This window comes from Delphinus delphis, chromosome 9, assembly GCF_949987515.2.
Source record: "Delphinus delphis chromosome 9, mDelDel1.2, whole genome shotgun sequence".
NCBI lineage: Eukaryota > Metazoa > Chordata > Mammalia > Artiodactyla > Delphinidae > Delphinus > Delphinus delphis.
In genome coordinates this window covers 106884482-106904599 of record NC_082691.1, presented here as the reverse complement: position 1 = coordinate 106904599, position 20118 = coordinate 106884482, and the positions used below count along the sequence as shown (strand labels likewise).

At 52.8% G+C, this 20118-nt stretch overlaps 1 protein-coding gene across 2 annotated transcripts in view; it reads left to right on the top strand.

Moving 5' to 3' along the window:
• VIPR2 (vasoactive intestinal peptide receptor 2) overlaps window positions 1–20118 on the top strand; it is a 68151-nt gene that overhangs the window by 25033 nt on the left and 23000 nt on the right. Inside the window, exons 1-3 of one of the 2 annotated variants that reach the window (XM_060021214.1) lie at window positions 1539–1591; window positions 1900–1997; window positions 19806–19903. In XM_060021214.1, coding sequence (XP_059877197.1) covers window positions 1543–1591; window positions 1900–1997; window positions 19806–19903 — 245 coding nt within the window. In that variant the 5' untranslated portion in view covers window positions 1539–1542. Of the gene's footprint in view, window positions 1–1538; window positions 1592–1899; window positions 1998–19805; window positions 19904–20118 lie in introns of those variants that run through there. The other variant, XM_060021212.1, reaches the window with a different exon arrangement.

Genomic DNA, 20118 nt, shown 5'->3' with positions numbered 1-20118 from the left:
TCACCTCCCTGCCCCTCTCTCATCTCACCTCCCTGACCCCTCCATCACCTCCCCAGCCCCTCTCTTTACCATCTCAGGCATTTCCTGGAAGCCCACCTTCCACTTTTGCCCAAGGTTTCACTGAGGAGTGTGAAGCCAGGCAAGATGACAACCCTGTGGGCGAATCTCGACTTCGTAGGATGAGGTTTATTTAAATGTCCTCCTTAGTGTTTGCCATATTGTAAGTGAGGAATGGCTAGCTCAGCACTCCTTGCCCTTACACAGAGCTTACGGTACAGGTCCCAGGAGCAGGTAGGTAGCAGGTGTGCCGTGCAGGTGAGGAGCTGACTGCCCAGGTCTGAAACGGGCGCCTCGCTTGTAATCTGGTAGCTTTGGGCGGGTGACCCAGCTTCTTTAAGCCTCAGGTTTCTCACCTGTAAAATGGGATCATCAAAGGGCCTCCTCATGTAGCTGTCAGGATGGCGTGAATTAAATACGGAAGAGCCGGGAGGAGCCGGTGAGCCCTACGCTGCCGACACCACTGTTGTTCTTGTCCTTTCTTGTTCCCGACTCTGACGGGCAGGTCATTCCCTTCTGTGGGCCTCGGTCTCCCTTCTGTAACGTGGGGCAGGGGAGCCAGACCTCAGCAACCTTGCCCCTTTCAGGTCTCTGTCTGGCCCACTGCACTGCAGTCCCTGTGCCCGAGCTGCCCGCAGGCCCCCCGGGAGCTGGAGCAGGAGGTTTCGGGTCTGGAATCGGAGGACCCAGGGGATGGCGGTGTTGGAGTGAGGCTGGGCCGGGAGAGCCCAGGTGCTCTTTTCCAGGGGCTTTGCTGAAACCGACCCAACCCACTTCCTCTCCAGCGGGTTGGGGTCTGGACTCCCCCGGCCTCTCTCCCCACGGGGAGCAGAGTGGCTTACGCTTCTCTCCTCCCCAGGGCGGACGCACCGCACTCTTGGTCCCACCTGATTCATCAGTCAGAGCAGGTGAACCGCTGCGCTGCCCTGGGGTAGAAGAAATGAGGGATTTTTAAGCACAAAACTCAGTTGTTACTGACCCTCAGAGCCTCACTTTTCCATCTATAAAATGGGAACTGTGATGCCACCAAGTGTGCAAATAAAAAGAGATGGTGTGAGGAAACGTTTGCTATTCTGAAAGCCCTGGGCCTGTGGTCCCAGCAGGAAGCAGAGACAGCAGGGCCAAAGTCGCCGCGCCAGCCTGGGTCCGAGCTCCCGAAGCCCACCCAGCAGGTCCATCCCCTTTCCCTCACCACCCTGTGTGTCATCTGCTAAAGACGCCTGTCCTGTGCAGGGGACCCTGCATTGCTGAGTCTGACGTGCACGTTAGGTTCCTAGGAGCAAACAGTGGGGCTGTAAAGTCAAAGCTGTCTATTTCATGCCACGTGAACCTGACGTCCACGGCCTTTCCTGCAGCCACAGCGGCCAGTGGTGCCTGCCCTGGCTGCTCTGGTCACTGTGCCTCGGGGCCGCGAGGTGAGGACTGGCCCAGGGGAGCAGGAAAGCGCAGGGCAGAGCAGGGCAGAACGGCCAGGGTCTGCCCACGATGCCTCTCAGTGGACGGAACAGCCTGTTCGCTTGCACCCCGCTCCGCAGTGAGTAGAACACACCGGCACCTCTGTCCCATCATAATTGCCCCGGACACCGCGCCCGTGCTTTGGCGCCGAATCCGCTCCCTCCAGCCGCCGAGGCCCCGGGGATGCAGGGGCCACTGCCCAGGCTTCGTGGGCGAGGATGCCAAAGAGGGGGACGCACCCTGAGCAGCTGCCCCGGGTTCAGGCCCGGGCCCCTAGCCGGCCCCGAGGGAGAGGGAGCCTCTCAAGCCAGCGTAGGTGCAGGCGGGGGCCCTGGCCACCAGGCCAGTCCTGACGTGCAGATCAGACACCTAGCCTTTACCTTCCAGGAAACATAAGCAAGAACTGCACCAGGGACGGGTGGTCAGAGACGTTCCCAGATTTCATGGACGCGTGCGGCTACAATGACCCCGAAGATGAGAGCAAGGTAAGGGCTGCGCGGGCCTCCCTTTCTGGTCGTTTTTCCGAGGTGCCTGGTAAACTGCGACCATTTGCTGCTCCAAGCCTAACTCAGGTGTTCTTTCACTTCTGGCCAAATCCTGCCAGTGAGGTCCCTGGTTTCAGTTCAGCCACCCAGCCTTTGGAATTATGTGCTGGTTCCGTAGTCTTGGAGCTGGGAAAGGCTGGTTTTCTCCACCTGCTGTGGTATATCTGGAAGGTGACACCGAGAGTGGCTCTACCTGCCGAACTGAGCTTAGCCAGTGTCCCTTCTGCCATGAAGGTTTCCTTGTTCCCTTTAGGGTGTTGCCACCCGTGGCTGTCGAGAAGCCACGCGGTTGTTCTCTTAGCCCTGAGCCGGCAGCGGGGATGGAACCACACTTGGAGCAGCTCTGCAGACTCAGAGCCCGCGTTGCTGGTTGGGCTGCCCAGGCTCGGCTGGCCGCTGCTGCCTCTCTCGGGCCGTGGTGGAGACTCGGCGTGGGGCAGGCATAGTGTGAGGAGAGCCTTTCTCCGGGAACGCGGTCCTTTAAGCGGTGGGCACCCGCACACGGCCGTGCCCCGTGGTGGGGTCTGTTTCGTTTGCCACTGGGAAGCCAGGTCAGTGTCTCCCCTTGAAGCCCATCGCTCGCCCTGTGACCCCATGTGGATGGGTAAGGGCCTTGGGAGCCGGGAGCCAGGCTGTTTCAGACGTGCTCCCTGACGACGGGTGTGAGGCCCTGGGGAGTGCCTGCCCCCGACGCCTGAGCCCACACGGTGCGGGCAGACCGTGTCTGTGCCGCCGAGGCCCATCTCCTGCCCCCCGCCCATGCCACCTCACCTCCGCTGCCCCTGGGTCCTGCCCTCAAGTGAGGCCCTTAGGGGTGTGGCTGTCCCATCACTTCTCCTGGGTAACAGAGGGGCTTCCTTTGCTCTCCTCACTAAGAGTTACAATTTAAAGCCGGTTCTTTTCCTACCAAATTAGTAAACCCTAGGAAAGGAAGTTCATTGTATTTTAGCTGGTATCCCTCTAACTGGATGACAAGTGACCTGTCACCAGTGGTCAGCGAGGGTAATCATGGTGGTGCAGCTCTGAGCCCTGCATCATGTGCTTCTTACTGATGGACGTGGTATATATTTAACGTACACGATGTGATGTTCTCACATGTATACAATATGAGATGATTCCCCAGTCCATCGCCTCACAGATTCCCTTTGCTTTTATATATATATATATATATATATATATTTTTTTTTTTTTTTTTTTTTTTTTTTTGGCTGCGTTGGGTCTTTGTTGCTGCGCGCGGGCTTTTGCTAGTTGCGGCAAACGGGGGCTACTCTTCACTGCGGCGCGCGGGCTCCTCATGGCGGTGGTTTCTCTTGTTGCGGAGCATGGGCTCTATGTGCGAGGTCTTCAGTAGTTGTGGCACACAGGCTTAGTTGCTCCGCAGCATGTGGGATCTTCCAGGACCAGGGCTTGAACCCGTGTCCCCTGCATTGGCAGGCGGATCCTTAACCACTATGCTACCAGGGAAGCCCCTCCGTTTGCTTTTGGTGAGACACAGAACCTATTCATCTTATCACTGCAGGTTTGTGCTTGTTGACCGATGCCCCCACATTTGCCCACCCCTCATCTCATTTAGTCTGGGTGACAACCCACTTTACAGATGGAGAAACTGAGGTTTAGAGAAATGATGTGATGTGGCCAAGGGCCCCGCCATTCTGACGAAAGCCAGCCTCTTTGACCCCCTCCTCAGGGGCCGCTCCCGGGCCCCCCGCTCTCCCTACACAGGTGGAAGCAACAGCAATGGGCCTGGGACACACCTGGGCGGGCAGCCAGGCCAGGGCTGTGCTGACCCTTCCCAGCCATTGTCCCCCCCGCCCCGCCCGTGGACTTGTGCCCCTGGGGCATTCTGCATGAACCCCTTTTGTTCTACAGGATCCCACAGAGAAGGCCCAGCCTTTCCCCATGGGCGTGGCCAAGAGGCAGGTCTCGCGGGGCCCCCATGACAGCAGCACAAATGGTGAAGCCCCCCAACGCTGGGCCCGAGGCTTGGGCAGCGTTTGGCCTCTTCCGCCGTCAGCCGTTCCCCGCCCCCACCCCGCTCCCTGGAGGATGGGCGTAAATGCCACTGCCCACGTGCTTGCCGGTGGCCGGGTGCACAGTCAGGTCAGAGGCCACTCGTGGAATCAGGGTCCAAGCACGTTTTCATTGGACAGTGAGGGGATCTCAGGTTCCAGACTCGTAGCAAACTGCTGTTCAGCTACTTTAATGTGTCCAAACCAGGAAGCCGTCCTATTGGTGTCTAAGAATAAGACCTTAACTCGTGTAGAATTTAACCCCAGTTTCAGGGCTGTTTCCGTAGAGAAAAGCGTCCCAGGCCCTGTTCTGAAGACCCTGAACTCTGACCAGGGGTGATGACAGCCCCACGGTGGCCAGGACCCTGTCACGTCCCACCTGCCTCCCAGGTGGCCCTGCAGGACGGGGACAGCAGCTGGAGAGTGTCCAGACTTCTGTAGGAGTGGGTGGGGTGGGGCCCCAGCAGCCGCCTTCCATCACCCACGTCTCCCTTCTACCTCGGCAGCCAGCCCAGCGTTCGTAACTCCGAGGCCTCGGGACACACGTCAGGGCGAAGAACACAGCGTCCTGAGGCCTCGCCAGCAGCATTTATTCAGAGCCTGTACTTGTTCCGCAAGTAAACATTTCCCGGAACCGTAACGTTCCGACTCTGTCCTTGGGTTACAGAGAGCCCAAGGTGGTTGTAAAGGACATCGTCGTGGGAACCATGTCAGCTCAGAGCCCACGAGGACAGAGCACCTGTGATCTCCTCATGCTTTTCTGTCCAGTGCCAAGAGCTATTTTTCTTCTCAATTAAACATTTCAGAGATTCTGCAGTTATCACGAATGCATATTCTCTGCCAATGGATTAGAAACTCAAAATATTTTAACGTGCGAAGGTGAAGAGAATAATGGCACAAGACCAAAATGAATCATTTTCTTCCCGGTTGCAGCTTCCACTGCTCTCACGCTTCGAATTCTCGGTTGCTTAAGGAGCCGCTTGGAAGATGAAAACCGCAGCTCGCTGAGCTGCCCAGAGTGAGGCCGGGCCGGTCTTCCCCGGGGGGAGGGAGGGAGCGGCCCCTCGATCCACGGGGCCTCCTGCTTCCACGTCACTCTTCATCTCATCAGCCACTCTCTTTCTTCCCAGTTTCACGATTTTAATTGCATTTCCTGTGCTCGTGCAGCCAAACTCTGCCCTGGGCACTGTGTGTGCAACCTTTGTTGGTTTCAAAATTAATTAAATTCAAGGGAAAAAATCAGCTTCCACAAAAGCCACATACAGTGAGGGAACGGAGAGACAGAGCAGTTGGGAATGGGAGTCTCGTGAAGGAAAAAAGAGTTTGAAGACCCCAGAGGACCCCTTGGACGACGCGGGAGCTGTGATTGCGAAGCTGCTCCTCGTTTGGACCATGGGAGCCCGCAGAGTCGTGGAGGGGGGGTGGCGGTGGCCCAGGCCTGCGTGTCCTGGTGCAGTGAAACCCTGACACCAGCCAGGCTCGGCTCGGGGCGCCCGGTCACCACATCCCGCTTTCCATAAAGCAATGTCTCCCCAGTCTGTGTCGCTCTCCCAGCAAAACCTGCCTCAGGTGTGTGCATCTTCGTCTTAGGCCTTTTTTCTTTCAATCCTTGGATAGAGGGTTTAATCCCATTAAGAGGCTTTCAGGACCCCCTGCCAACCCCAGACCCATGGGGGCCACACCAGCAGCTCCTCTCCCCCTTTTGCCTTGTCCCAGCTTGCTGAAGCCTGCAGGGAGAGCGGGCCAGCCAGAGACCACGAGCCCCTCTCGCTGCCCCCACCCTTATCATGGGAGCCTACGGGTCTCCCGAGCCGAAGGCTTTCCTGGCATCAAGGTCTCAGCCTCAGGCGGGCGGTCGTTCCACCTGGTGCCGTCTGCCTGGTCACCTGACCCCCCAGGCCCCCTGACCCATCATGCCCCAGACCCGGGGACTCTCCTGACCCGGTGGCTCCTACTGCAGCCCGTCGGGTGGACCCTGGTATCCTGACCTCCTTCCTCCACCGACGGCTGTCTGGAGGCTTCTGGTCAGAGCACTCCCTGGCCAGCCTGCCTGCCTCAGTGTCCCACCCGCTGCCCAGCGTTCCCGTCTCTCTGATCTCCCAGGATGCTGAGAGTTGGCAAAACATGAAAAGTGCTAGAAATGAGCGCCCGTGACAAGCCTCGTGGGCCCAGGGGGCCTCCTTTTCCGTTATTGGGGGTCTCCCAGATGAATCCAGAAGGACCCCAGGGCTGTCCCCACTCCATGGCCACCACCCGCGACTCAGTCACCGCATAGGATTCTGCGCCCGCCCTGCTGCCGCGCCGCCCTGCCGAAGAACAGCAGCGTCAGTGACAGGCAGGCACCCTGTGCTGGGTGGACACACCAGGCAAAGCGGTCCGTACGTCTCCTGCATTATATATTTGCTACTATCGTTCTTAAATAAAGAGCACTTCTGCTAAATTTAGCCAAGAGAACTGTTTGGCATTTCAGCCTTCCCATGCTCCGAGTGCACACCTCTCTTCCACATGCGGCCATATTCCCGTGCTCCGAGTGAACACATTTCCTCCACGTTCTGCCATATTTTCCTAAAAATAGTTTTGCGTCTCTTCTCAGCTTTCGGACCATTGCAGTAACTCTTCGCCACTGACCGCTAACGTCACCTCCCCAAGGGTCCCTATCCCTGGCGTGCTCAGTCCTTCCATGTCAGGCGCCCTCGAGCTCTCACTCCCAGGCCCTGCAGGACCCTTGACGTACCCATGTCAGAGGACGGTCGGGCGGGGACATGCTGAGCAGCCTGTGGGAGGTGGAGGCCAGGACTGGGGCACCTGGAGGTGCAGGAGGGCCTCACACTCGCTTCCGTTATGGTGGCCGATTGCGTTCCGCTTCCGAACAAGCACCAAGGGCGGTGGCTTCGCTTCATTCTGCATCAAAGGGCGGGAAGGAGCTTCGCCGTGGCTTTCAGGGGCACGTGAGGGCCACACTCCCGCGTGGACCACTCATCGAACGATGGCGAAAATCCATTTTCCTCTGACCCGTCCGCACCAACAAAGGAGCGCTCCCCACAGTGACTGAAGACAGGGGCGGGTTTGGTCAGCGGCAGCGAGGCAGGCAGGGCAGGACCTGGGGGTTCAGGACGGGGGAAGCGGTGCCAGTGGGACTGGGCGGCAGCCATAACCAGCACCACATACCACGCCGCGCGCTGACGGTCCAGGCAGAGATGTGACCGCCGGCAGAAGCGTGATCAGAAGATTCGCGAGACAGACGAGATTACTGGCCAGTTTCACCTGAACCTGTAAGCGTGATGCTTAACACTTGCCCGATAGAGGAGTGAGTCTTTCCAAGGCCAAAGGAGAACTAGGGCGAGGGAGAGGAGGTTAGCCAGGACATCAGCAGAAGCGGGGTAGGTGCCTGGCTCCGGGAGGTTCTCCTACAAGAAAGGAGAGGAGGGCACAGAAATTAGGGTCGAATAATGGAGAAGCAGCTCAGGAGCGCGTAGGAAGCAATGCAGGTGTCCAGGGAAGTACAGAGAAACAACCCGCCTTCGGGGAAGGAGACGCAGGGTGCCTGCGAGGCAGGCAGCCCCAGCCTTGCAGGGGTGAGGGGCCGAGCCAGGAGCCCACCCCACTGCGGACACCAGGCCGTTTCTGTAAGACAGCCAAGGGGGCCAGCCGTGTCCACAGCCCTGGGGCATCAGGCAGGACTCGGGGCTGGGGCCCGGCACAGCACTGGGGGCACCGGGCCGGTCTCAGCCAGGAACAGGTCTCTGAGGGAGGGTCCGATCTCCCTGATGACCCCCTCTTCATTGGGCTTGTACGTGACAGCCTTGCCTGGGGGAAACAGACATTTGGGGCCCAGGCAGCTGGCAGTAGGCGAAGCTGGGCGCACCGGCCGTCCCAGCCAGGCGCTCGAGGTGGGGACGGGAGGGAAGGCACCGTTTCTGGGGCAGGTTGGGGGCAGCCAGGACATTCACTGGGCGATCCGGTCAGTTTCTCCATGTGACGTACAAGTTCAGGACTAAAAGTTTGTGGTCCTAAGAGATAATTGAAGAAGATATGGCAATTAGCAATATTTGCTTTACTGGGTACTCGCAATCTCTGTTAAAGACCTAGAAAAAAAGAAGACAGAGTTTTGGAAAGGTTCACCCACCAATTGTCAAGTTGACACTACCTGTCACATGGGTGTGATTTGGGGAATTCGAGCAGCTGGACATGGGCCTGGAGAGGCCGCAAGCCAGGAAATGTGCTGATGAAGGACAAACAGTGGCCCCGTTACTGCAGGTTCCCTTTAACAGTTTGCCTATATTTTCTACTTTCTCAAAAATCAGCAAATACTTAACTCTTGTGTTCAAATAAAATCAAATTTTAGGTCCCCCCCAAATCACTTAAATTTATGCTGTTTGACAAATCATTTCTCAGTGACATTTGCTTCCCACCAGGGACCCTGACAGGACAGCGAGGAAACTTCCCTCTGTCGTGCGTTTCCTGAAACCTGTTTTGAAGCGATGTAGTAGCCGGGTTGGTGCAGGGGAGCCGACTGGCCGGGGCGCCCCGCGGCCTCCGCGATCAGTGCGCGGGTGCGCGGCGGGCGTGAACGCGGACATGGCGCCCGAGCTGCGCACATGCACCTCCTCAGCTCGTGAACGGCGAGGCCGTCCTTCCTAAAGGGGCGTGTGCTGTGACGTAGCCTCAGCACCGGTACCAGACCTGGGAGGTTTCGAGTTTTACACAGCTGCCATCTAACCCGCCGTCTGGGTCCCAGGACGGTTCTCAGGGCATGTCTGCCAGCACAGGCGGCACTGGCGCACGTGACCCAGCCTCTTCCCACCCCTCAGCCTTGCTCTTTCATGTGTCGTGTTTGGAGAACATCGGCCTCGACCTCACAGACGTCACAGGCTCTCGGAGGGGTTTGTCTGATGTTTCTAGAATCAGATGCGCGTTATCTGCCAAAGGTGAGGACGCTTGGTAGCAAAACAAAGTCTCCCAGTCCCTCTGTCGTCGCCTTTTCTTTATCATAAACTCTGTGCTGTAAATAGGTCTCAGTGGGAGAAACTGCTCCAGAATATCTGGAGGTTTCTTTGCCTCAGAAACGTCGTATTTGGATTTTTAAAAGAAAATCCATTTTCCTCTAACACGTTCACACCAGCAAAGGAGTGCTCCCCGTAGCGACTGAAAAGAGGGGCTCTTTGCCAGCCGGTCACACAGCCCTGGCGACCGTGCCGACAGCTCCAGCCCCGCATCCCCAGCGCCACCTCCTCTGAGATGTCACCGCCGGGCCCACGGCCAGAGCTGCCAGGTGCCCTGCTCCCAGCTACACAGCAGTGCAGCTTCCATGGGAAATCAGCCCTGTGGCAGGTGGGCGTCAGTCACGATGAGCATCCGGACGCCCCCCCTCCTGCCCCTCCACGAAGCATCAGACACCTTCCCGACATCTCCGCTCGTCCTCAGGAGAGAGGCGATCTCGGGGACAAGGAGAGCAATGTCACCTGTGTGTCACCCAGACTGGCTGTGCCGGGTGCCTGGTCGCTTCCGCCCGGGGCAGTGCTGTCCAGCGCCCTCTGACCTGAGAGCCCAGCGCCCCCCTGGGGTCGGTCCGCTTCCTCAGACGGCCCTGAGGGCTGCAGCGAGACTGGAGGAGGCCCCAGCGCAAAGCCAGCGTGCTTGCGTCTCCCCTTTGGGTTCCTGCAGTGCCTCTGACCGCCCACAGACTGAAGGGGGCGCCGCCGTCAGCAGGAGCCCTGCCCGTCCGCCTGTCCTTGCGTCCACCCGTCCCCTCACCCTCCACCGCAGCGCTGGTCAGGGCCGCGCGGGCGGCGGGAACCACGCTGAGCGTAGGGGTGGGGGACCCCAGGTCCTCTGCGAAGCAGACTGTGTACAAAGGAGGCTTGACTCAGGAGGACTCGGGTCGTTGGGCTTAATAACCTTGAAGACCTCTTTCGTCATAAAAATGGTTTTTATTGTAAAATCAAACCCAGTCACATGAGTCACTTAGGGGCATTTACTAAGAGTGTTTACAAGCTCTTTACTGGGATTATCTCGTTTAATCCCCCGACAAGCCCATGAGGTAATGCGCTGGTTTTCATCATCCTTTTATGGTTGAGGGAAACTAATCCACAGCCTCATCAGTGAACAGCACTTACACCACAAGCCCCAGGGTCCTCACGCCCATTCGCTGTGGATTTTACTCTTGGTTGCGTTAGACCAGCCTGATGATACCGCGGGCTGTGCTTGGGTGTGGAGCACCTTTTCGTTTGCCTGTTTGCCATCCGGTCTGTTCTGTGGCGAGGTGCCTGTTAACGTTTTTGGCCCATTTTAAATTGGGTTGTTTTCTTATTGTTGAGTGTTAAGAGTTCTTTGTATGTTTTTGGGTTTTTAGTGTTTTTTTTGCGGTACGCGGGCCTCTCACTGTTGTGGCCTCTCCCGCTGCGGAGCACAGGCTCCGGATGCGCAGGCTCAGCGGCCATGGCTCACGGGCCCAGCCGCTCCGCGGCATGTGGGATCTTCCCGGACCGGGGCACGAACCCGTGTCCCCTGCATCGGCAGGCGGACTCCCAACCACTGCGCCACCAGGGAATCCCTCTTTGTATGTTTTGAATAACAATCCTTATCAGATGTACCTTTTGCAGATATTTTCTCCCAGTCTGTGGCTTGTCTTCTCATCCTCTGCATTTCTTTCACAGGGCAGAATTTTTTAACTTTATTGAAGTCCACCTTATCAATGATTTCTTTCATGAATGGTGGTGCGTTCAGTGCCGTATTTTAAAAAGCATCATCAACTCAAGGTCATCTAGGTTTTCTCCTATGTTATCTTCTAGGAGTTTCATAGTTTTGCGCTTTACATTTAGGTCTATGACCCATTTTGAGTTAATTTTTGTGAACGTGTAAGGTCTGTGTCTAGGTTCATTTTTTGCATGTGGATCCAGTTGATCCAGCAACATGTGTTGAAAAGGCTGTCTTTGCCCCATTGTATTCCCTTTGCTTCTTTGTCAGAGACCAGTGACTATTTACATGAGTCTGTTTCTTTGCCCTATTCTGTTCGTTGACGTGCTTGTCTGTCCTTTCAGCCACACCAGTGTCTTCATTCCTGCAGCTTAACAGTCAGTCTCATGACTCTGCTCTGGGAACCCCCAGCTCCTGCTGCCACCTGTCCCCCCACTGTCCTGGGGCAGCTGTTTGTCCTGTGTCCTCCCTTCCCTCGTGGACCCAAGGAGATGGTTAATGTTCCAGTCCTTTCAGAGTTCTACTCATTGTTAGGATGCAGTGGTGACGTCCACGCTCCTTACATGCAGAACCGACCGATTCCTCTTAAAGGAAGAAAGTAACGTTCCCCAGGGAGGGCGGCCTCCGAGGGAGGGGACGCTAGGGTGCGGGTGGGCTCTCAGCCCTGCACCTTGGTGGCCTCGTGTTCTTAAACTGACCTGTCACCCCCAGGTCCCCCATCTGTATAAGGGGAACGTGGCAAAAATACTCCGTCTGCTGCTTCACAGGCTGTTGGGAGGAGTGAATGAATTAACTTTTGTGTTATATTTTGTAAATTGCAAAGCACCCAGCACTACTAGGCTATCATTACAGTCTCCTAAGCAGAATAAGTGGGTCTTAAAAGATATTTGCCAACGACTTTCAGGCAGAAAAATTCAACTCATAACATTGTTGCAAATGTGACAGTGAGCCTCACTCGTCCTGAATCTGAGATGGTGCCTGAGTCTGGGGAGTAGCTTTGATGACTGCGTGCGCTTTGGACCACATTCCCATGAAAACAGGCTGTCATTTCTGATGGTCTCTAAAACATCTGCTTTAAAACAAAGAAGCCTCAGCCTTCCATTTTTCAGGTGAGAACAGGCACCTCCTTGCACCTGAGACAGAGGCTGTCCCTTGGCCCTGGCGAAGGCTGCTGGTCCAGGCGCTCCGAGGTCCTTCCGCAGCCCTGCTCCAAAGCCGGCACGAGAAAAGGCCCCGGACTGGCCACTCCACTCGGCGCGCTCTGCTGAGTGAAGCAGACGCTGCCCGCTCGGCCCTCTGCCTGCTGCCACACAGGACATGGCGTGTGTGGGCCCCTGCAGCGCCCTCTCGGAGGAGCCCAAAGACCTGGCCGAGGAATCAGAGCTGAGGTGCTGCCCTGGGAAGCCAGGGAGCCGGGGAGAAGCAGAGTGAGCATCACCCGTGACTAATGTCTCCACGGGGAGCCCAGACGACCCTGCCGCACCGGCCAGCGACGTCGCCCGGGTCCCCAGCACTTGGCACGTCTCTTCCAGGCCACCCGCCCATCCGTGCTGCCCTTCAGCTACTAGGTGCCCCTGCTCATGCCTCAGCCACTCGCTCTGAGTTCAGAGTAAGAGACGCGGGTCAGCATTTTTCGGGGTCTGTGTTGGTCTTATTTACCCAACAAGACCTACATACCCCGGAGACAGGGGCTGTGCCTTCTGTTCCAGGGGGACCCGTCCTTAGACAGATGCTGGGTAGCCATGGTGGTTTCACTCGCATTCCCTCGGCCCTTCGTGCGAAGGTTAATCGTTACTAAAAGGTCTGGGAGGAGCCACTGTTTCCCAGACAGTGATGCACGTGGCATCAGCAGGTTCAGAAGAGAACACGTCAGGGTGTTTCACGTCAGCCGAAGAGTGAGGCGTCGGGCCGGGCAAGGTTCTAATCAGAAAGTTTCCTGAATCAGGAACCTCTGGTCTAGCCAAGGGGCTTTCAACTTTTTTTAATTAAAATCCACAGTTAGAAATGCATTTCACACCGTGACCCAACACAAACATTTCACAAAGCCACATTTTCTGTGCTACCTTCTTTAAATATTGGTTGTTACCTAGGAAATTGATTGCGTGGCCCACTACTGAGTTATAAATAGGGTCATCGTATAAAAGGTCAGCCAAACCTGGCCTCTCAAGAGAAAAAGGGGCGCTATTAATAGTCACTCCGGGACAGCAGACATAAACCAGGCCTGGCCCAGGCAAGCGGAGGCTTCAGTCGCCTAGTTATGTCTCAGTGTTTGGAAACACTGGCCGGCCCGCAGTGTTCCTTGAGGAGGGCTATGCGTGTAGCTCCAGGGCCATGTATGATTATGGAAAGTTAGAGCTGGAAGACGACTTGCACGTCACCCGGTCCCACACACTTGCTGGGGACTAGGAAGCCGCCCTGGGTGACAGCCAGTGGGGAAGGGCCGCCATCTCCTCCCAGGCAGGACCCCCACGGAAGGCTCAGAGTGGCGGGTCCTGTGTTTGCCCACCGCAGTCCCCTCAGAAGCGTGGAGAAAGGGGAGCGTATTCCTGACCTGTTCTCCTCGCTGCCGGATCACGTGATGATGGCGACACATGTTCAACTCCTTTTTTACAAGTAAATCCAGTCTCAAACTTGCGATTGTAACGTGTGACTGTTTGAGGACATCTTCCCTGGTAAAACCTTGCGGTGACAGGAATCCTGGTACGTGTGCATCCGGTGTCGGTGGGGGGCTCATGCCGAAGCCCTGGAAATGTGTCCCCCGGCTGCCCCTCGGGCGTCCCACTGGCGACATTCTCAGGCCCACCATTGCGGACCGGTGTTCGTGGACACCTGTCATTTAATCATCTTCGGGGGCAAGCGCCCCCCACCCAGGTTGTCCTCTGCTCTCCACACTGAGTGAGGCCACAAGCCCAGGAATCGTCCTGTGGGCCTCACGCTTAAACAGTATGAGGACTTTCTGTAAGAAAAAGAATACGACCTTAAATATAAAAGTGAATGTTTATTCAGGATAAGCAAGGAGATGGCAGGGTCCTTTTCATGGACCTCAAGCATAGGGGATGCCCAAAATACTTACAAAGAAAAGAGTTAAAAACTGCAGAGTGTCCTACATGTTCTTTGATCACCTTTTGTTGGCTTAAGGAAAACAAGCCCTTATAGATGTCCAGTCCTAAGACTTCTATAAACTCATAAAGCTCATAAGAATGAGTGTTGGGAGGATGTCATCCTATTATCCTGATAGTGTCAAAAATGAATATTAAATTCGCCAGACATTTGGAATAAATCTTTTGTGTATCAAAAAATTATCACAATGGAACATTTAAATAAGTCCCCCACCCTGACAGGGAGCAGCACATTCTAATCTCAAAGAAGTTACGAGGGGAGAGTGAGCCCTGGACTCACTGCGTTTCCCCCAAGGACTTGCGCCTTTAGTTCTGTTTTGTGAAGTTTGTGGTGCAGATTATGGATGTTACAGGTGGTAAAGAAAATAGGTATTTTCTCCCTTAGGGACTTGATAGTAATTTTACTAGGAACTGAAGACTGAAGGCCCTGTTACAAACCCATGAACAGCGGACTGTTCTCGTGTGGTGCGTGCGTAACTGGTTCCCGTTTCTGCCCCTCTGATCATACATGCACTAGTGTGAACAGGAAAGGGGGGACCTTCCAAGAGGAACACATGAGCAGTACACCACCCCTGTCTCTTCCCCGTTTTTATGTATTTACTTCAAAATTACCATTGTACTTAATGTACACTCTGCTTGTTTTGTTTTATAAAATATATCATGAACATTTTCTTAAATCAGTCAGTATCCTTCGAAAACAAGATTTTTAAGGGCAGTGTGATATTCTATTTTATGAATATGCTGAATTTACTCAATTGTTCACAAATTAGGTTTTGTCTAATATCTTGTTATTTTAATCAATAAACAAACCTGTGCACAAATCTCAAATTCCTGGTTAAAGGATGTGAAGTAAGACAAGGATATTTTTCATCTTTTTAATTATACTGTCAAACGGCTTTCCGAAAAATGTGCCAGTGCATGTTTCCACTAGGAACAGATGTGATGCCTATTTAGCTAATACCTTCACCAGCAGTTTCATATTTTTTCAGTTATCACCAATTTTATAAAACAAACAAAAATGCTCTCTTATTATTTTAGTTGCACCTGGTTCACTGCTGATGGGCTCAGGCTTTTCCTCGTCATGATTAACTTGTTTGCTTTGCCAGCTCCCCTGCTGAGGTGTCTTCCTTCCCATCTACCAGGCTTTCCCGAGAATCTGTCGCGACAGGTGTGCCTTCCTCCAAGTTGGGTTTTCTTGTTATGCTGCCCAGTATGGAAACTCTGAGCTGAGACATCCAGGTAGAGCGTTCCTGAACTGGTAGCATTGGGGAGGCTGGCAGATGCAAACACGGGTTCGTCTGGAAGAAAATCCTTGCCCAGGCCTCCCAAATTCCTATAGATCAACCCCAAAGATGAGCTCACACCTAAATGTACAAACCACACAAAGAACCAGTCAGCAGATGACGAACAGTGAAATTACATCCTCGAAACTGGAGACAATGGATTCATCTGGCAAAGAATACAAATAAGTGCATTTAAAATGTTTTGTTAGGGCTTCCCTGGTGGCGCAGTGGTTAAGAATCCGCCTGCCAATGCAGGGGACACGGGTTCAAGCTCTGGTCCAGGAAGATCCCACATGCCATGGAGCAACTAAGCCCGTGCACCACAACTACTGAGCCTGCGCTCTAGAGCTCATGAGCCATAACTGCTGAGCTTGCAAGCCACAACTGCTGAAGCCCACACACCTAGAGCCTGTGCTGTGCAACAAGAGAAGCCACTGCAATGAGAAGCCCAGGCACCGCAACGAAGAGTAACCCCTGCTCGCCGCAACTAGAGAAAACCTGTGCACAGTGACAAAGACCCAACACAGCCAACAATAAAAATAAACAAAATAAATAAATTTATTTTTTTAAAAAAGAGGAAATTGAAAATAACCAAAAATGAGATACTCTAAAAAGGACCTGATCTGGGGGAAAAAATAGACCTTAAAAAAAAAAAGAAAATTAAAACATACAGAAATCTGTTGCATTTCTTTACAGTAACAATGAAATATCGGAAAGGGAAAGTAAAAAAAAGATCCCTTTAAAAATTGCATCAAAAAGAAAAAAATACTGAGAAATAAGCCTGACCAAGGAGTTAAAAGACTTAAATGCTGAAAACTATAAAACATTGATAAAGGAAATTACAGATGATTTTAAAAATTACTCTTGGATTGGAAGAATTATTATTGTTGAAATGGCATACTACCCAAAGCAATCTACAGATTCAATGCCATCCCTATCAAATTTCCCATGACATTTTTCATAGAACTAGAACAAGTAACCCTAAAAATTATATGGAAGCATAAAAGACCCAGAATTGACAAAGCAATCTTGAGGAAAAAGAACAAAGGGGAGGTATAACCCTCCCAGACTTCAGATGATACTACAAAGCTACAGTAATCAAAACAGCATTGTATTGGCACAAAAACAGACACATGGATCAATGAAACAGAACAGAGAGCACAAAAATAAACCCACACACCTACAGTCAATTAATCTTCGGTAAAGGAGGCAAGAATATACAACGGAGAAAAGACAGTCTCTTCAGCAAGTAGTGTTGGGAAAGCTGGACAGCTGCATGTAAATCAATGAAGTTAGAACACTCCCTCACACCATACATAAAAATAAACTCAAAATAGCTTAAAGACTTAAATATAAGACGGGACACCATAAACCTCCTAGAAGAGAACATAGGCAAAACATTCTGTCACATAAATCAAAGCAGTGTTTTCTTAGGTCAGTCTCCCAAGGCAATAGAAATAAAAGCAAAAATAAACGAGTGGGACCTAATCAAGTTTATAAACTTTTGCACAGCAAAGGAAACCATAAACAAAATGAAGAGACAACCTACGGAATGGGAGCAAATATTTGCAAAAAAAGCGCCCAGCAAAGGCTTACATTCTAAATATACTAACAGCTCATACAACTCAATAACAACAAAAAACTCCAAACAACCCAATCAAAAAATGGGCAGGGACTTCCCTGGTGGCACAGTGGTTAAGAATCCGCCTTCCAATGCAGGGGAAATGGGTTTGAGCCCTGGTCCGGGAAGATCCCACATGCCACAGAGTAACTAAGCCCGTGCGCCACAACTATTGAGCCTATGCTCTAGAGTTCATGAGCCACAACTAGTGAACCCCTGTGCCACAGCTACTGAAGCCCACGTGCCTAGAGCCCATGCTCCACAATAAGAGAAGCCACCACAATGAGAAGCCCGTGCATCACAACAAAGAGTAGTCCCTGCTCGCCACAACTAGAGGAAGCCCATGGGCAGCAATGAAGACCCAACATAGCCAAAAATTAATTAATTAATTAATTTAAAAAAAAAAACGGGCAGAAGACCTAAATAGACATTTCTCCAAAGAAGACATACAGATGGCCAATAGGCGTATGAAAATATGCTCAACATTGCTAATTATCAAAGAAATGCAAATCAAACCTACAATGAGGTATCACCTCACACTGGTCAGAATGGTCATCATTAAAAAAAAATCTACAAATAATAAATGCTAGAGAAGGTGTGGAGAAAAGGGAGCCCTCCTACGCTGTTGGTGGGAATGAAAATTGATACAGCCACTCTGGAGAACAGTATGGAGGTTCCTTAAAAAACTAAAAATAGAACTACCATACGACCCAGCAATCCCACTACTGGGCATATATCCAAAGAAAACTATAATTTGAAAAGATACACGCACCCCTATGTTCATAGCAGCACTGTTTACAATAGCCAGGACATGGAAGCAACCTAAATGTCCATCGACAGATGAATGGATAAAGAAGATGTGGTCCATATATACAATGGAATATTACTCAGCCATAAAAAGAATGAAATAATGCCGTTTGCAGCAACATGGATGGACCTAGAGATTCTCATACTAAGTGAAGTAAGTCAGACAGAGAAAGACAAATATCGTATGATATCACTTATATGTGGAATATAAAATATGATACAGATGAACTTATTTACAAAACAGAAACAGACTCGCAGACATAGGAAACAAACTTATGGTTACCAAAGGGCAAAGTGGGGGAGGGATAAATTAGGAGTTTGGGACTAAGATATGCACACTGCTATATGTAAAATAGATAAACAAGATCCTACTGTGTAGCACAGGGAACTATATTCCGTATCTTATAATAACCTATAATGGGAAAGAATCTGAAAAAGAAAATATACGTGTGTGTGTGTGTGTGTGTGTGTGTGTGTGTGTGTGTGTACACACACACACATATATAACTGAATCACTTTGCTGTACACCTGAAACTAACACAACATTGTAAATCAACCTTAATTTTAAAAAATGAAAATCAAGTAGGTATATCAAACAGCACATCAGATACAGATGAAAAGAGAATTCTGGAACAGGGAAGGTAGAAACTGCCCGGATGCAGCAGAGGGACGAGGGGGCGGGAAATAGAGCAGTTTCTGGGCATCCGGTGGTGGCCCAGCGTCTATCGGATCACAGTCTCAGCAGGAGAAACGGAGACCCCGACCACCGCAAGCACCGTGAATAAAAGAAAATGCACAGCCAGGCCACTGTGATGAAACTGGAACACACCAAATTGCGGAGAACCTTAAAGACAGACTGCGCGGACGCAGCCGCCTCCCAAGTGGGGGCCTCGTCCGCACCCAGAACCCACCCGCTGAGCTGCTGCTCAGAATTGAAAGAGAAACAAAACCCGATGGGTCCACAACCAGCAGACCCCCACTAAACATGCGTAGGGAGTGTGCTTCAGGGGAAAGAAGAAACCGGAAGGAAGAACTGAGAATCAAGAAAAATGTAAGACAAAAAGGCAAACATGGGGAAACCCAGCAAAGACAATGTAAAGCAATACTAAAGGGCGGGCAGCTAAGAACAGGGGGAAGCGGCACAGGACAGCAAGCAGCGCAGACACACGCGTGAAGGTGTGAAGGCTCACGGGGGGCGGGGTCAAGCCTCGGGGTCGGCAGTGGGCCCCCCGCAGTTTTACTCAATGGCCGGTTAGGTTCTGGCGTCTGTCAGCAGGTGCGTGTGCGGTCATCACGTTGTTTTCTGTGCTTTCAGTGGGTTTGAAATATTTCATTTTCCAACTGTTTAACCTGAACTGTTGCCACAGGTGACGCGGTGGCAGCTGCCCCGAACACCCCAGTCCTGCCTGTAATCCTGCGTCAGGAGGCGAACAGGAGAGGGACAGAACCTGAAATCAGGGTTTCCAAGGACGGTTCGGAAGCCCAGCTCTCCCTCTGCTTTCTCCCCCGCAGGCTGGAAGCCACGAAGCGACAAATCCCACACGCCGACCTGCGAGGCCTCAGACGGGGTCGCTCGAGGCAGGATTTGCTGTTTCTTCACACTTAGCTCCGCCGTCTTCGCTGCCTTAAGACCCAGATCACACCAGGAATTCACTGGGGGAGGAAGAACGCACCCTGCGGGAGGCAGGCGACAGCCCCTACGTAGGGCGGTGTCTTCCTGGTCCAGACCCGCTTGGTTCTAGCGGGAGCTGGCAGGGTGGCCTCGGGGAAGACCGCAGGGCTGGGCCAGCGCCCACCTCAGCGGGCTGCTCGCTCCTGGAGGTTAAGACGGGCTCAGTGGTTTTCCTCTCTCCCACCCGGAAGGCTGAGCGCGTCCAACCTGCTGCTTCGGGGCGGCGCCTCGAGGCCTCCTCCGAATGTGGTCCCCACGTCCTTGCTTCCTTTGCTTCCCCAGGCGGCTCCCTCCATGCAGGTTTGCTTTATGGAAACCATCCCAGGTTGTTCACAATGAATTATAGGGGAACAGGTTGGTGTTTAGAGTGCCATTTTGGGCTCAGGATGGAGGTGGAACTCCAAGACAAGGCTGCCTCGTGTGTTCCAGCATCAGCAGCCCATAGCCCGACCTGAAGGGAACGCACGGTGAGATCAGGAACCCAGCCCGTTGTCCAATGCCAGCCACCAGTAGCTTACAGATGCACTTTCTTCTCTTTCAGATCACGTTTTATATTCTGGTGAAGGCCATTTACACCCTGGGCTACAGTGTCTCTCTGATTTCCCTTACAACCGGAAGCATAATTCTTTGCCTCTTCAGGTAAGTGGCAGAAATACGCAATCCTGCCAGAAACGTGAGACAGGAAATCATCCATTTAAGCTGTCTCGGCCCATCAGAGGAGAGCAGAAACCACTAGCTCCAAGCCCTCCTCTGTGCCGAGCCAACCAAACTCCCTGGGAAAATGCCAGCATGAAATATGATGCTAATGTTGACATTTGTATTTAAATCCTCTGCATTGCTCATATGAGGAGACA